General features: G+C 40.2%; 1 protein-coding gene across 7 annotated transcripts in view; it reads left to right on the forward strand.

The window, feature by feature from the left end:
- The window catches only part of LOC127363751 (rap guanine nucleotide exchange factor 6), a 147,997-nt gene that overhangs the window by 48,800 nt on the left and 80,852 nt on the right, over positions 1 to 18,345 (forward strand). For 2 of the 7 annotated variants that reach the window (XM_051400602.1, XM_051400604.1), the window contains 3 exons: positions 2,419 to 2,488; positions 9,381 to 9,524; positions 11,005 to 11,022. In XM_051400602.1, the coding sequence (XP_051256562.1) occupies positions 2,419 to 2,488; positions 9,381 to 9,524; positions 11,005 to 11,022 (232 nt within the window). Of the gene's footprint in view, positions 1 to 2,418; positions 2,489 to 8,590; positions 9,525 to 11,004; positions 11,023 to 18,345 lie in introns of those variants that run through there. The other 5 variants (XM_051400597.1, XM_051400603.1, XM_051400601.1 and 2 more) reach the window with 3 other exon arrangements.

Below are 18,345 nucleotides of genomic sequence, written 5' to 3' on the forward strand. Positions count from 1 at the left end.
GAGTCGCCACTTTTAGCATGCCAAAGGCAGCAAGACATGTTCACAGGCCAGTCTGTTCTCAGGGATCACCGCACACAGTGATTGAACTGTTCAGACGGGGTATCTCTCACACACTCACACCGTTAGACAGTGCATGGGAAACACAGAGACAAGCATAATTACCAAATGCATAAACACAGACACGCACAGTGAGAGGGAGATGTGTAAAGAAATGTCTCAATATTCAAACACATTTTGAAACGCCTGTTTTTTTTCTTTACGTACTCTCACATGCCAGCAAACATAGGCTGTAGAGGCACACACAGAGACTGCGTAGTGTTGCTTTAAGTCCAGACGAGAATCAATCTGAATAACGTTTTGCCAACTAGCGTAACTGTTGAGGAATTTGTCGTGGTGACAATGGAGTTTGTACGTTAGATGGTGTTAGAGGTGCATTTACCGAGGTAGTGGTTACTGCTCAATGTTCTGCGTCCTAAAGGGTCAGATTAATCTTGAACAGAACTAGTTCGACCATGTGGTTCCACCATGTTGAAAACCAAGAGTTTAAAGTTGTTCCAAACAGCTGCATTCGAAGGCAGAGTGAAAAGTGAAAAACCATTGTAGAGAAGGGGAGACGTGACTATTTGACCATCCAACAAGCAGTCATGTCTCACATCACATTGTGAACGTTGCACTTAAATTATGATGAAAGAGCTCACTGCAGCTTCTCTAATGTCAGAATTTGTAGCTTTTCTTTGTTGTATATGACAGCAAACAATATGTCAAACTAATCTCTTTTAATCTGTTTATTAATCATATGCTGATTAATAGTTATCAATGAACAGATTATTTAATCATGAAAATAATCGTCAGTTGCAGCTTCAATCAGCCCTCTGTAGGTTTTCTGTTGCGCGTGTGTTTTGCACTCTAGCTGTAAAAGGCCTTAGAGGTTTGAAAATATCATCATGTTAGAGACAACTTGATGTCACCAGACACATTTATCTCATCATGCAGAATGTCCATGTGACGATGGTATGGCTGACTGACACACATGGTCTCACCACAGCATCAGCTGCTCTCCTTCCACTTATCAGGGGACACAACAGCCATCAGCCAAGCTGGCTGGGGAAAAACCTGTGAGGTCTGCAGACAAAGACTCATTGTTTGATCCTGATCCTGGCCAGTCCAAAATGGTCCTTGTGAATGAGGCAGTTTCACATTTAGGAGTTCAGTGTGTTCATTTCTCTGAACAGTTGTCATGAAGTGGTGCAGTTAGTTTATATGGTGACATTTTAGTTTAATTTAACAAAATATGGTTATTCTATGCAATGCAAACAATCTATTTCTGTTATTTTATCATATGTTATGGTAGCATTGTGTGCCAAAAGTTTAAATATAAAAAAAATTGATTATGAGGAATAAAAACATGTCTCTCCAAGAATTATATTTTTAGTGGCAATCGCAGTTGGTTATGCACTGATTGTGTTTTGTGGTCTCTGTGGACTGTGTAGTTATGTTGACGTGTTGACCATGAAGGCTTATTGAGTGACACTCTCTTTTCTCTCAGTGGTTAGACCTTCACCACAAAGTGCTGTTGCTCTAATACCAATGGAGCCAAGTCCCAGGCTGTTGGAGGCTAATCTAAATCTAGTGTCTCTCACATGTAGAAAGGGTTTTATAAAGATAAACATATTTTTTATATATAAAAAAATATATAAAAAAAAAAAAAATATATAAACATATATATATTTTTTACATCATATATATATATATATATATATAAACTGCTTTTAAAAAGTGCAATCCATGCAATCCAATCCAATGTCATTTAAAAGGTTGTTTACTCAATAAATGTTTATAGGAGTTATTGCTGTTGATTGACACCCACTAGCCGGGACTGAACTGAGTTATATCATATCTGATCCTCTATAACGGAGACCAAAAGCATAAAGGATCAAAGATGAATGTGTGTTCACTATGCCGTGTCATTAAAGTGTTATTGGAGTGATGTGAAGTCAGAACAGTATTAAACAGATATAACACAAATTCCTTCAGACAGATTTTTATTTTTAAGTTGCCAAAACAAAACTTTCGTCAGGCAGTCTTTATTAAATGTTGAAGACTGAATGTAGAGCCAAGCTTCAGGTTAGCAGATACTTACTGGTACACATTACACCATACAGTTACTTCTTCTTATAAACACATACAGTATCTGCACATCTACATTTCCCATTCAGCTCTATGACATCTCATTTCTGATTTGGGCAATTGCATCCATTCAGTGTTGTGTAATGCTGTTATTCATCTGTGGGTGGGTGAATGTGATTGACTGCATCTGTAGCAGCTGTCACTATCTGTGAGAATTGTCTTAACTTTGCCTTTGTTTCTGTTTTAATACTTAATATTTTGTGTGTGTGTGTGCGTGTGCCCTTTCTACAGTTTTGGTAAGCAGCTGGGGGGCAGACGAGGCTGTGAATGCATCACTTTGGAGCCGTCAGAAATGATTGTGGTGAGTAGAAACACTGCCTCCCTGTCTCTGTCTTTGTCTCTCCTCCAAGCACCCCCCCCCCTCCCTTTTTATCCTCCCACCTCTACCATCTCTGTCCTTTGATATTATTCCTGTTTTTTCCACCTTTTATTTGATGTCTGTGTCACCTTTTTTTCCCCCCATGTACTCTTCTCTTCATCTTTTTTCTCCCTTTCTTTCATCTGTCTCCCCTTTCCTCTCTGTCTCCCCCATCTCTGTTCTTCCTCTCTGTGCCTTCCCCCCTCTCTCTGTTTGCACTGTATCTCTGTCCTCAAATTCAGATGAGCTTCACCGCCAAACCGTTTGCCATTAAACACATAAATTACCTAATGTAGCAATGTTCCAGCCCAGAAACATAAGATAATAAAATGTAAGTGCTCAATTGGAATTAAATATATGCTATATATTTATATACCTTATTGGCCCAACATAGATCATACTTTTTGAATGGAAATTACATTTGGAAAGTGGGGATTTAAGCACTGGAGAATGATGCACTACTTTTTGCTGAACTCAGAAGAGGGGGTCTTAGTTTACCCAGCAAGTCCAAGTACTGGCTAAACTTAGACCTATCATCCTTCTACTAATCTAGTGATAGCATTTGTGACAGAGTGTTTAAAAGAACACAGTACACAGACCACCAGCACCAACTGGCCATCTGTATTATCACTGGTAATGTTTTTCTTTGGGCCTTGCAGAGATACTCTTTCAGCTTAAGTTTAGCATGCCATACTTGCATATACAAATGTAGTATGTTTCTGTCTGCCTCCACAAGGTTGCAGTGCTTACAAAGTCTCTGTCTCCCTCTCTGTCCCCTCCTTAAATGTCCTTCCTACTCCTCCTATCTTCCCTCTCCTGAGTCTCTGTGTCTAAGGGACTAGAGGGATCAGGTGGGATAAGACAGCATAGTGAAGTTTTACATAAAAAGCAGCAGGTAGTGTATATATTATATGTACACTATACTATACCTATACTATTTATATATATATATATATATGACTCTCAGATATTACAGAAAATCCCCTGCAAGGTTTTGTACACATTTCTTTTTTTTTTTTTTTTGAAGAAAAACCCTCATCTGATCCTATGCTTGGACAGAATTACATAACTGTCATTACTGTAGCCAGGGGAACGATGATGAAACCTTATCAGCCTTAGACAGTGACTGTCACTCTGTTCACTTAAAACGGAGGCAATAACATGCAAGAGTTGTATGTAAATGAATGTCAGTTTTACACACTTCTTTATTGCAGATTGTTGTAATACAATAAGGATTTAACCGGTTTCACTCTGAATGTATTTATATTGAGTGCTTGAGGTAGTTTTTTTTACTGGAAAAATCCCCTGGTTTACAAGAAGTCGTGCTTCCTCTACAGATGAATTGTACTGTATCATTCTGTTTTAGTTAAGTTAGCCAGCTGCTGGGGGGGGGGCAGATTGATATTTTAGCATATAGACATGCATACTGATCTTCTCATGTAACTCAAGCAAAAAAGGAAATAAGAGAATGTCCCGAAAATTCAAACTTTTCTTTTAAGAATAATATTAAGGGTAAATGTTGACATTTTGTCAGCAGGGTTTTACTGTGGCTTGACTGTGATATCTATGCAGCATACTTTTTGTATCCTTTTTTAATATAAGTGGACAAACATTACCTAAGTAAGGCCCCTCAAACACATTTTACTAAATTATGCTCATTCATACATTATACAGAAATAGACCAGAACTCAATGTTTGTGTGCGTTGTTTGTTTTGGTTGTTTACAGGAAGCGAAAAGACAGAAAGAAAGAGGGAGGGTTTCGATGTTGTAGCAGTTAAATCATGGGGCACTCGAGTGTTTGGAACAGAACTACAGACGAGAAGGGGAAGGCAAACGAGTAAAACTCTCCCCTTATCAACCAATGGGGCTTTTTCAGGAAACAAGGAGCTGCAGTGACTAAACTGTTGCTAAAGGTCCCTTCTGCTACTTGCATAACTACCGCATGTAAAGACCCATGACAGACAAATTAAACTGATAACAGAGCAGTGACAAAGCAACAACTGTGACACAGTCACCACGTTTGTAATGGTGCTTGATTGTGATATCTAAAAACTGTAAATGTTGGAAGGGAGAAAAGTAGAAATGAAGAGCATGAGGTTTGTGTTTGAACAGCAGCAAATTCCACTCCAGTAGATTCAGGGACATAAGAACATCATCCCATGAACTTCCCGCAATGAAAAAGGGTTTTAACAGTGAGGTGCCCTTTCAGCAAGGCACTTAATCCTAAACTACCCCTATGGGCCCATTCAGAGGCTGTTGCTACTGTAAAAGGGAGTGGTGGTGGTGGTACTGATGATCTTCCAGGTATGATTGTGTATTACAGTGAATGTGAAGTTAGGCATTGCAGGAAAAGAGCCAAAAAACTCAGTTGACTCTGTTGCCTGGGGAACAAAGGATGAAATCAGTTTACATTTAAAAAAAAGAGTTTGTGGCTAAGGGGATAAAAAAACATCCACTGCGTGTGTCATCCTGGAAGGGTAGAGAGAGATGTTGGTGATGACAGAGGAGGAAGGAGTAGAGGAGTGAGTGCTAGAAGGAGACAAAGTGGATCAGCTGATCAGAGCCTCAGGGAAAACACGAGGGGTTTTTCTGCGTCTCTGTCCACACATCCGGACACATCTGTCTAAGTATTTGCATTTTTGTCTGAGAACTCGGAAATGAGATTATATAGAGGCTATTATTGTTGTTAATATGCAAGCATATCCCTTTCTTGTTCACCTTTCAATTGTCTGTAATGCTTCTACAGAAAGACAGGGTGGGTCTTTGGATCTATCCGACTCATAGGAAGTAAATAACAAAATACAATACACTAAAGCACAGGCTGCCAAACAATAGAGCCATAGTAGAGGGAAAGAGGTTCATTGCATGACAGTCAAAATATACCAAGTAGGAGAAAGTACCGCAAAAAGTAATCTCAAATATAAAGTAATAAAAATGTGTACAATATATATTCTATAGTATAAAGAGGTATACAAAGAGAATGGAATGGAAACACTGTGAATAAGGAAAGCACAAATGTTGTTGTGTACAGTGTACAGAAGGCCAGAGCTTTTAAAAGCAAGTTGGACTTCTATAGTCAAGTCAAGTCAAGCCAGTGTCAGGTCAAGAGATTCACATGTTCATGTTCTTCTTTTTTAATGCTAAGGAGTGATTTGGCTATGAATATTCATCTGATTAAGGGCTTTGTGTTTACAGGATATGATCATTGGGTATCAATCTGTAACATTGCAGTCACCATTCAATCTATACCCAATAAATGAAAACTTTTACATTTGCTGTCAGATGACACTTTCCTGGGAAAATGCTTCTGACGCACAGTAGTTGATACATGTTTGGCTTCAGGCAGCAGCGCCCTGTTTGGAATAAATTGGAGAAAAACTGGGTAGTCAGCTTGAATGGTAGTAGCTGAACAGACAAAGAAAACAGCGGCACATCTTTTCCCAAATCCCCCAAAAAAGACACCATAGCACTGGTTGAGTGACGACTGAGTTCTCAGCAGTGAGTGCTTATCATCAGTGTTGCCTTCAGGAATGAAAAATGGAGGAATTCACTCAGAAACACCCAGGACTAAAAACGATAAGAAAACCTGTCAGGAGCACAAAGAAACATGAACATGCTTGCACATACACACACACACACCCACCCACACACACTTACACTTCCATATGAATGCATAAACACACAAGAGCAGAGGGACTGTGGTCTAGTCACACAGCATTGCAGCCAATCAGCTAATTAGGGCCATGGGAATAGTAGAGGGACTGTAATTTGTGGCTGTCGTCATGACTCTGGTCACAGGATGGACAGGAGTGACATTCACAGACTGACAGGGTGGGGTTGTTTGTGTTTGTTTGTGTGTGTTTGTGTGTGTGTGTGTGTGTGTGTGTGTGTGTGTGTGTGTGTGTGTGTGTGTGTGTGTGTGTGTGTGTGTGTGTGTGAATGACGGGGAATGAAAGGGAACTAGTAGTGGGAAAAGGGGGAGTTAGAAATGAATGAATAGTGCAAAAAAAGCACAACAGGAGGCAAGCCATCAGATAGACGGAGAGGAATGTAAACTGATGGATGAGTAGATGTGAAGTTAGTCGCACACATGACAGTCAGTCAGAAACATAAAGACAAGAGTTCTTAATGGTTAGTGATCACTGGGTAGATGGGGGGTTATAGTCAGTCAAGCAGCCAGAAAGGCACATTCACAGTGAGACGAAAAGTTATATGTTCACAGGATAGACATGAAAGTCTGGTATATTTCTAACCTTGCCCGCCAGAATTTCTGGTCTATTACCTTCAGGCTGTCTGTCTCACGAGGCTCATTAAAACACGGCGAGATGGCACTTTTTGCCATGAGAAGGGACACATCGATTCCAATACTGGCCCGTTTTACAACTGTTATTTGGTATTTTATAGCTGCGCTATCCCTCATGCAGTTGTTTCATAGCCCATTACAGCTAAACTACCCACGATGCAGTAGTTAATCTGTATATTACAGCAGAACTCTCACACATAAGGTTGCTCTTCTGTCTATTTCAACAGATACCAGCTATTGAGTCCCACTCCAGCAATAACAGAAAATCTTTGTGTCAGTCTTCCTCTTATATTGTATTTTAAAGCTGCTGTCTGATCGATGTGCAAGATTGTCTTCAATCTAACACCTCTGTGAAGTTTGCCTTTGAGAAATATAATCCTTGTCCTTTTCGTGGTTTTTAGGTATCATGGCTGTTATTATATGTGTTACATGTGGAAAAACAGGAAGGCAGATAGCATACATTTCAATCCTTTCATAGTCTTCTGCCGTCCTCTCAACACAAGCACACAAACACAGTAGTCATATCTCCTCATAACTCTTTGTGGCCCATCATGAGTTTGTATATGTAAGACCTCTGTGAATACACATGACTGCCCTGAGGTCTTAGGGGGAAAAACACACAATGGTCACTTACAAAAAACAAGTTACCAACAGTCCTTTCATGAGAAAAATAGTTAAAAATATGTGTATATTATGTATTACGTAAGTAGACACAGTGGAAAAATGCAGATGACGATTAAGAAGTTGAAGGAGTAAGAAAGCCTCCCCACCAACCAGGGAAGGGAAATGATGAAGATAAGGAGCCATAAAGTGAAGAAAAGTAAAAGAGAGACCAACGGAAAGAGGAGTGGCAAGAAGATACAGCTTAAAATGTTCAAACACCAACCAGTGGATTCTGTTCATTACTCCGTTGGACACACACACTGACAGAACTGGAAGGCTGAACAACAGGCAGTGATACACACTTCTTAAAAGGTGGCGAATCGTCCAATCAATATTCGGGACACAGGCAAGATTGACGTTCACTGCTGAAACAGCTGACCGCAAACCCTTAAGCAAGTGAGAAGAGGTGAATTTAAGCTGACACATAGCTAACGTAGTCCCTTATTTACATGTTCTCTTCAAGCACAAACATATGGGACAGTTTAATTAAAGGGGAACTTCACCCATTTTACACACCAAAGTCTGTTTACAGGTCTTGGAGGAGAAGACTCCATAGGAAGCTGTGCGGAATCTGAAAATTGACTCAAGTGATGTAGCTTGATGGGATCAAGTTAAATCGCAAAGCTTACTCTCTTAAAATAAATAAAATAATACTGTAGAAAAGAACATAACAGGAGGGGTTAGAGTTAGAATATCTAGTTTTTCTGCTCTATCTAGCACAAAACAAATATTTAAACTACCAATCATAAAACATTCAGTTAAAACAAGTTATTTTTTTTTAAATAAAACCAAGTGGCTTACAAAATCGAAGCCAAGCATGTCCTCTCGAAGTATTTTAAATTTAGTTAAAATATTGTTACTGACATAATAAGGCTATTGACTAACTTAACATTATGCAACGGAGAAAGAAAACAAATTCCTCCTGCAACAACAGACCGGCACAAAAAGCCTATGGGGAACGAATTGTATGGCCGGAATCTGTGTGCTGTGCTGTTTTTTTTCTGCCTGGCGAGGATATTTGTGTACTTACGATTTCCTGGAGGAAACTGTGGGCTCAGTGTCTGCTCTATCCGCGTGTCAGACAGCAAGAGGGAGCGAGCGAGCAAGCATGTGAGTAAGACTGTCAGTATGCAACGTGTTGAGCAGCTGAACTCTTGTCTTGAACTCTCCCGCAGAAGAGGACAACTCTCGCCAGATCTGAGACAAAAAGAGAGGCAATCCGTTTGTTTGTTCATTTAATTTGGTTCTTTTCTTTCTTTTGTTCTGGATGTTTGCTCCAAAGGATGTAATGTTGGGGCATCCCTCAGGATTTTGGACCTTTTTTAGAATTTGGATGCCATACTTGTATTCATTTCTTGCATAGAAGTGTTTCCTTGCTGGGTTTTTTTCTCCCCTCCTGTGGTATTTCCTGCTTTTATGTGTTGTTCTGATCACGTCCCTGCATCCGGATGAGTGTGCTCCGCTGGCACCGGCTCTCTGCGCTCTGGAAGAACTGGATGTTCAACCAGGAGCCAGCAGACGAGCAGGGCCAGATCTCAGAAGCTCCAGGGCATGAAGCAGAGCCACAGAAGAAGGATGGAAACACATTCAAGGATCACAACTCAGACTTCAAGAACTTAACACAATTTACAACCCAAAACTTGGATTATACAAACCACAAATCAGAAATTGAGAACCAGAACTTGGAATATACAAACCCAAACTCGCTCCAAAAGTCTGAACTACTAAAGCGCAGCAGCTCTGAGCCATGCTCTCAGGACTCAAACACCGAGGATCACTCTTGCAGCTGCCCCCACACACCTGGAAGTTGTTGGTGTGAATCCCGTAGGAGCTGCTATTCTAAGGACGGTGTTGACTGTGTATTGCAGGTGGATAACGGCAGCGAGGGGGACGACGGTTTTCTGCAGAGAGAGGGATCCCAACGGAGGTCCAGACGGCGCTTTAGGAGGGTCAACCCCAGGGGAGAGCGGGAACTCATCACAGACGGCCAGGAACCCACCGGCTACAACACGGTAGGAGTAAATAATTGCTGGCAGTAGAAGAATAAGTATTTATATGTTCTCCAGTTGTGAGAGGTATTGTTGTTTCAGTGTACAATGACCGTATAACAGTAAACAACCTGCATAGTATGAACTTACACTTTATGCTCCTTTTACTGAACATAAATAGTGGGGTAACTTTTATGTTTTATCAGTAATAGGCTGTTTTTCAGAGGTTCTTAAAATAAAATAAAAAGTTCTGAAATCTGCTGACATACAAGTTAGTGCCTTCAGACTCCATAGTGACAAATGACACAAGTTAGAAAGTGTCCTCCTCAAATATATAATACTTGTTACTAATGCATGGTCTACACAGGCAAAGATCTGTTCAGTCTAATCAAAGTTCAATCGAAGTAGAAATATGATGAAGACTATTTAAAAAATAATGTTGAAAAAAACAAATACAGGTGAAAAAAGCTTTTTGACAGTTTATATTTATTGCCCAGTGGTAATGAACATTCTTGTCAAGATAAACACATTATAATGTCACCTACATTTTTGATAGAATAAAAAGGGAATTTTGTTTGGAGAATAACTAGAGGAGGATAACTAGGTCTCTCTTAAGGCCACTTGATGCTGTGGTTTTCTTAAACAAAGTCTGTGTAAGAATAGTATTGAAACTGCGCGTGTGCGTGTGTGTATGTCGCCTTTGTGTGAGCTTGAATTTCCCTCCCTCTGATAGGATCAGTGGGGCCGCCAGTTTGTCAGTTACAGTTTCGACTAATCACCAGAAACCATGCTTTGCCACACATAGTCACACACATACACACACACACACACACACACACACACACACACACGCATACATACAAACTTCAGCACTTAGCTCACATACACACTTTTCCCAGCTCATGCAAAGCTCCCTAGGGTGTTACAAAGAGGCTTAATGGAGAGCTTAAAGTGTCCTCTGCCGACCCTATGTGCCTCTGTAGTCTCTTGGTGATTGTTCCACTTTTTTAAATTACATTTAGTAACCTTCAGTGTCGTCGAATCCCACCACATTCTCTTTTGTGATTGCGTTTATTTTGTAAAGGCTTACCAGTCCGATGTGTTAGCGCAGCACTGCTCCAAAGAAGCAGGACAAAAACAAGTGGAGCAGTGGAATGAATGTCCTGGAAATACTGAGAATTACATGAGTCCTGCATTAAATTTAGGCAAGAATGTAAGGCAGGATGATCTAGAGTGAAAAAAGAAAAGATCCCTAATCTCTAATACAAGTGATCATAGTGCTGTAACATGTATTATACTGTGATTGTTAAGTGACTGAATGGGGCCCTTGACATGCTCACTTTTCTTTTATTAAATAAGAATATAGATTAGAAGAATATGATATGCCAGCCTGTACCCATTTTACTCTGACCACACACAGACATCCAGAGTTTGCACACTGTCCTATTATGACTCTTTATTTCTCTTCTCTTTTCATGTTTCTGCTGATGTTCATTGTCTTCAGGATTATGTCAACAACCAGGTAGGACAACATTTAGGTCTATCTCTGCTCCATCCTTTTTGGAGCATTACCTCATCCATCTGGGTTTTTCTGTTTGTTGTGTCTGTGTGTGTCTGTGTGTGTCTGTGTGTGTCTGTGTGTGTCTGTGTGTGTTTGTGTGTGTTTGTGTATGCACGAATGTGTACGTGAGCCACTGCTGGTACGGGCACCTGTTGTTTAGAAACAGGCAGTGTTGGGAAAAGCGGGTAATTTTGAGGCCGCCACACACATGCACATGACACTGTGGGTGGCAGATAGGAGAAGGGGGCTAACTGTGGAATAAACAGATGCATACTGGGAACAACAACAACAACAATCGACTGGGTAACAAATGGAGGTTGAGGCATTTCAATTTGGCATGTCAACCTGACAGGACGGAGACAGGTTTGAGAAAACTCTTGACAGTGTCATTTTTAGGTTTTTCATCAGATTTGGGGCAGAACATGTATCATTTCCCTGAAAGGGAAAGGGAAAACGTGATTTGTTTTGTGAATTGATGATTTGTGAGAACGGCAATCTCTTTGACCATCTAGTGTACTCTTGGTGGTTAGGTGATACATAGTGCCAATAGTTGATTTCCCCACATTGTCTGTGGTAGCAGAGAGAGCCATCACAAATCCCCTAATCTATCCCAATCTGATAAGTCAAATTCAATCATACATCATTATACAAGTACAGTATGAAGGTCATGGTCCAAGATAGAAGTAATTTACAAAATGTTGTACTAGCATGTGCAAAAAACAAAAGAATGGACAAAGAAGCTATGAACTGAGATTTCTTTTCTCAAATGGGACAAATACAAAAAAAATTAACATCCACATAATTCTAGTTTTAGAGCCTGCATGCTGAGATAATACTAAAATAAAATAATCTTGAGAAATTGCTGAATTAGAGTTCAGGTTGTGCAGAGAGAGAATTTTCAAGTTCAAGTGTTTGCTGCTGTGGAATGAAGGTACATTTGTTCTCTAAAATGCTATAAGAAGTTATTGATGTATTGATTAATTGATCATTCAGTCAATTAAACAAATCCTCTCTCTCTGTAATTAATAAACCAACAGGGCAAATAACTGTTTACAGCAGCAAAATACATTTAAAAGGTCATATAAACCAACACTGTTTTTGTACAAGACAGTGAATGTGATTTTTCTTCTTTTCCAATGTAGCTTAGGGGCAACCCATTTGTGATGATGTAGTGGTAATTAGTGGATGTTACATGGGCTACAAAGGTATACTGTTCACACACACAAACACACACATGCTTAGAGAGAACTGTTTTTCTGGCAGTGCATCAGAGAATGTTGTTTAGAGGCCTTATTAAACCATAATGACATCAGTAATCCATTATCACTAGTGTGCACGAGTGTCTGGTGTCTCTCTGCCTCTCTAAATGGCTCACCCTGGAGTGAATTAAGTTTCTGATGCTATGAATTGAGAGGGGTCCATAAAATGGTGCAGGAATAGGAAGAAAAGGTAGCATCTTATGTATCTTGAGCAAAGAACAAAGGACAATAGAGATTCTACTGACAAATCACACCCATGAGAAGACATACTGGAAGTATTTTTCTTAATATTCAGAGACATAGAAAGACAAACTGCTGATAAGATCAAGATTATTTTGTATTATTTTATTTAACTTTTATTCTTTCTGATGACTCTGTGATTGATCCCCATTGATCCGGAAACCTGATTCCTCTTCCAGCAGGGTGACAGACAGAAGATCCTGTGCATTTTCTCACTCCCATAATAGACCACTGGGAATCACTAATGACTCAGACTCGTACCACACACACATACGTGCACACTGCACAAACAGACAGACAGACAAAGACCAACACACACGTGCACACAGAGAAAGTCACTTCATTAAGACATCAGATGCCTCACTGGGTTACGGTCTTTCTCTCACTGGACAAGCCCAGATAGATAGATGAACCCATCACCTCATTTGCCTGCAGGGGAAACCTGCTGTAAGGGCTTTTACAGCCAGGTTACTCTGTGGCACCCCAGGATCATTAATTTAACATGATGCATGTTCAGCCATCTGCACAGGATGATTCAATATGCACAACACTAGAATAAAATCAGCCAAGAGTGATGTTATGCTGTCTTAGTGATCCAAGTTGTGCTATATTCAGAGTTTAATACATTGGCATATCAGAGACAAGCCAGTAACACACTACATGCCCTCTGAAAATAGACACACAGATGTTTACACACTGTGAAGGCGTTTGTGTAGCAAGTAGCTAGAATTGTCTTGAGGGTGCTTGTGGAAACGTTCAGTGCATGAAGCCGCATCCTCTCTGCTGTTTTGAAGCAATCGAGTGTCAGTACACACCGGAAAACCCTGCGTCTCTTTCTAACCACAGGGTTAGCTAGCTTCCTGTGTTACAAGGCAAAAAGTCTGACACACTTAAACATTTGTTTTTCCTCTCTGGCTAACCTGGGAGACACGTGAGTTAAGAGTGCATATCTACATTAATAATGTAAAAACATCAGCCACCAACGAACTTGTAATGAAATTCGTTTAGGCAATCCTTTAGGGGGAGGTTGGTGAAAGCCACTCTCGGTAAGATTTGTCTCTCTTTACTGTAGACATGCCCAGCTTGCCCACATGGGTTAGGCGGTGTGTTCAGTGACTGATTGGAAATCTCTGCACACAGGAAACAACAAATCACATCTTTGCACCAAACTTGTTCCTAAAGTGCCCCACAGACAGTTGAGCTCAACCACTGATGGTTGTTCATCCTTAAAAAGATGATATTACTTACCCGTGTTTCCACCTTCTTCTTAATTCTTCTTAGTGCATCTAAGTTAAGTAAGTTATTTTAATTTAAACAGTGTGTTACCAAAGTAAACAGATTAATGCACACAGAGGTATGTAACACTGCAAAACAGCGGCTGTGGTAGGTTTGTACTGAAAACCTGGTGTCACACAGGTAGCAGCACCACTAGCAGAGAAAACAGCTGAAGTCCCTCTATTTCTACTCTGTATAGACCTCTATACCAGTTTATTTTTAGGGAGCCGTCAGCAATAACCTTCACCTGATGATGCTGCTTTTGGTGGTATCATATTAGCTCAGTTTGATGAGCTTGTGCTCGTCATGCAGTGACATTACTCAAGTTACTCTCACGTCACTGCTTACAATCTGGTTAATTCTAAGGTTGCGTTCATCATCCAATGGGCCAGTCATAGGTGTGACTCATAGAATTGCTTTGTCATAACAGTGCCAACCTGTTGTGAAGGGTAATAGCAAAAATAGAGCAAAAATAACTGCATCATCTTTCAACCTCCCCTTAGGTTTGAGAGTCATTGGGATGGGCTGATGGGAAGATGCACTTGCTTTGTTGCTGTTTTTGATCAGATAATATTGGTAAATATTACTTGTTTGGAAAAGTTTGTCTCTATTGGCCACTTTGGCAGCTAAAATTGGTTGTTCAAAGCCTTCGTATGTTAAAAAAAATCTGGTTAAACAGTGAACATGTCAGGGAAATCTGTGGATCACCATCTACTGCTGTGGTTTGTTGAAAAAGTCAATTTCCTGTGTTGATTGTGTTTGAACGAGCTCACTGGTGTTTTTCTTGGCATCATGTAATGATGAAGTTGTTAACATTCCCGTAATATCCCAGGCTTCATTTTAATAGTGTGCGTGTGAGTGCATGTTTTTAAAAATCTGTGTGTTGGTAAAACTGCACGTGTGTAGCGTGTGTGACTATTTCTCAGAGTTTGGGTGTGTCTGGCTTTTTTGGACTGTTTTTTTTTTTTTTTTAGTACTTTTCAGCTGTGTGTTTAAATGTGGATACTGTACATGCAGTATAGGTTTTATGTAATATGTACTGTTGTGCTGTTCATCTTACCTGTGCTTCGGCTGCTTATGTTTTAAAGCCCCTTGCTGCTTTAATGCATCCAGTCCGTTCCAGAGCTCATCTGGTCTCATTCTATCAGAATGCAGGTGGGGCCAGCTAAACCCCAAGGGCCTCGAGCCAGCTCTGCCACTGCTAGACCAAGCAGGGCCCCAGGGAGAGATAGGGAGCCAGGAAGAAGCGGGGGAGGAGAAGAATAATAAAGACCATGAGAACAAAAATACTTGGTGGTGTAACTGTGGGCAGCATTAGTATCGCTATAATTATTTTCCCTATTGTGTTATTGGATATTTGACCATGATAATGATAGTTCCCTGTTTTATTGATGGCCATTATGTCAAGTAAATTATATTTATGTTTAAATTGTATCAATGTCTATATCATATAAACTTATACTTACGTACTTGTTGACCTGCTGTAATTGCAACAGGACTGGGCAGTTATTATAGTTGCTGACAGTAATTGAAATTAATGTTATAATTTCACAAGAAGCCTGAATAAGCAGGATAATTACAAAAGGTTTTTAACCGAAACGTACAGTGATGAGGAAATATATCAGGAAGCTATGGTGTCATGTCCTAGAAAGTAGTTTGTACTCAATAGCAGCAGTATTCAGTTGTTACAGTGATGTTGACAACCAACTTATTCCAACTTTTTTGTTACCCTGTCTACAGTAGAGATGATAATAATTCTTTACCGACATAAACAATACCTGTTTTTATCCAGCTGACTTCATATGCATTTTCAATTTGTGCATTAAATACTTTCAAATTTCAAAGCTTGGCTGAGGTGGAAAAGTTAATTCATTGATTAAGGCAAAATCTGACAAAGTGCAGTAAAAACAGAAGCGTGTGACTTAAACAGTCAATCAGATCTGTGTGGACAGGATGGAAATGCGCTTTACTGCATTTTCTTGCCGATTTTCTGGAAATTCTGTTAAAGGTTTGGATAGAAACTTTACTTTTGATTTCCATACAGTATGTCATTTTTTTCTTATTCTTCTTTACGTCAACTAGTAAAACATTAAAACCCTCAAAAGCTATCTTAAAGTACTTACAGCTTTCAGGTGACTCAGCAGCCACAGAAAGAAAACCATGACTTGGCAAAGCCATCCTCTACCCTTTTCCTGTTTTTTTCTTCCACTCTCCAATGTCTTGTCTAAGCAAGAGATGCCATGAGAACAACCTTTTTAAAAATCGAAGGGGAGAGGATGGAGAGAATGGGAAGCAAAAGTAAAAAGTAACATGGTAGAATAGGTCTGCAAATGGAAAGAAATTAAATGTGTCTTTGACCATACTGAAGAAAGAGAGTCACTAAGATGTGAATGCATGATAATAAGGGATCCAGATTAAAAGAAAGGGATGGCATGGGGAGCTCTGGAGGACCAAGAGTTGGATGAGATGGAGAGGAGGGGTTGAGGGAGGAGAAAGGAAGGTGAAATGAAGACTGGAAGATAATGGGGGATGACAGGTAATGAAAAAAATGAGAGGGGTGGTGAGGCATGGGGATGGAGGGTCGGGGCGGAAAGGTGAAGGTTGTGGGAAGGTCAGATGGGGATTTAATGGGAAGCAGGAAGGGTGGGGTGAGAGAAAGGCAGGGTCAGGAGGGGGTTAAGACAGGAGAGAAAGGTAGGGAGGTTGGAGGATGAGGTAGTGGAGGAAGGGATCTAAGTAGGGTTAATTGTACCTGCAAGTAACACGTCATTATTTTAAACTGCTCTGGCTGTCATTGAGGTGGATTTAGGTGCTTTAAGAAAAGAAAAAAAAACAGGAATATTGGTAAGTTATTTTTCTTTGGTAAAGTAGTTTCTGATTTGCTAACAGTCGCATTGTGACTATGGATCGCTCATGTCACCTTCTTCCCACTGAATTGCTGTTTTTATTGCAAAGTCTTGTTGTTTGCTTGCTTAATTGGTATGTCAGGTTATCGAACTTAGTTGTACTGGTTGCCACTTCGATTTTCTGGCTCAAAACAGCTCATAACGAGGCAGCAAGTATCAACTCAGGCTTTAGAAAGTACCATAAGAAAACAACATCACAGATGTTACAGCTGTGTTTTTCTACATTCTGTGATTCTAACATTGTTATTTCACACATCACTTACGAGTGTCTGCTGCGAGCGGGGACCAACACAAAAAATAGGAAAAAGCTATAGATCAGATAACTGCCAACAAGCACAAAACACAACCAAAAAGACCAAAATATTTTTCGTCCAAACAGCTGGCGGGGTCTAGTACAACGATCATGTGCCAATTAATGGCTTGTTTACTTCCTCAAATTGTGACTCAGGCTCAAAATACTCAACTCAGTCTTGGGCCAATGCCTTCAAACAAGCAACAAAACCACAGACCTCAGTCACCCAGCAGTGCTCCAGCCCTGCTGCTGGACTCCTGCTGCATTCATTGTCCATGCAGAAGCTACACATAGGAGTTATAAAAGCTGGTATTTTTAACATGCAACAACATCTCTCTATGAGCTTCACATCCATTCTTGGAATATTGTACAACAGGACTACATTTATTTCAGTCCTGATGTGCATGAGTGTGTGTAGAGTACAGTACACTGGGCAGCGCAGTGTACCAGTGGGGCACTATCTGCGGCTGTTATTGCTGCTAATTTTAGGGATTACATCAGCAGCACTAAGATGACAACGTTGTTGAACTCCCTCTCTATATTCCTCTCTGCTTCTTCCCTCGCTTCCCCCTCCCTCCTCCTCTTACCTCTGTCCCTTATCGTCCCATCATCTGCCCTCCCTGCTATTTGACTAACCTTCATCTTCCCTGTTTTTCGGCCTCTCCCTGATAACATTTGATGTCTTTCTTTGAAAGGATGCATAGTTGTGCGATCATTATTTTCAACATTCATATTAATACATTTTCAGACTGTCTATGGTGGTAAGACTGGTCTATGTTTCTTGCTCTTTTTTCTCTTGTTTCTCTTAAATTGTCATTAGAAATTGTCCTTTATATGCTTGAGACAATGCATGACCCAAAGGTGTTAAAACCCAATCAAATCCTTCTCCCTAATGTCTGAAGTTCCTCCCTATTTCACAAAAAGCTGAGCTGAAGGACAGTTGAGGAGGTCTACAGTTTATGTTGTCTACAAGGCTCAAATCAGGAGATCAGAAACAAAGTATCATAATTCTGGAAATGAATTGGGTGTTGTGCGACATAAGAAAACACAACCTGTATCCTGAAGAAAAACAAAAGCCTTCTTCCCTTACCTCTCCTTCACCTCGTGAAATCCCGCTGGCAGCCCTTTCCCTTCCTCTCACCCTAGCCCTCTTTCCTTCAGTTTGTCTAAATTTTTTATTCAGGAGTCTGCTCCACTCACTTCTTTTTTCTCTTGCTTGTTTGTCTCTGAGTCACTGTCTCCTCTTATTCGCTTTCAGTATGTCTTACCTCGGTCCTGACCCTCTGTGTTATCTCTTACTCTTTATGATGAC

This window comes from Dicentrarchus labrax, unplaced genomic scaffold, assembly GCF_905237075.1.
Source record: "Dicentrarchus labrax unplaced genomic scaffold, dlabrax2021, whole genome shotgun sequence".
Lineage (NCBI taxonomy): Eukaryota > Metazoa > Chordata > Actinopteri > Moronidae > Dicentrarchus > Dicentrarchus labrax.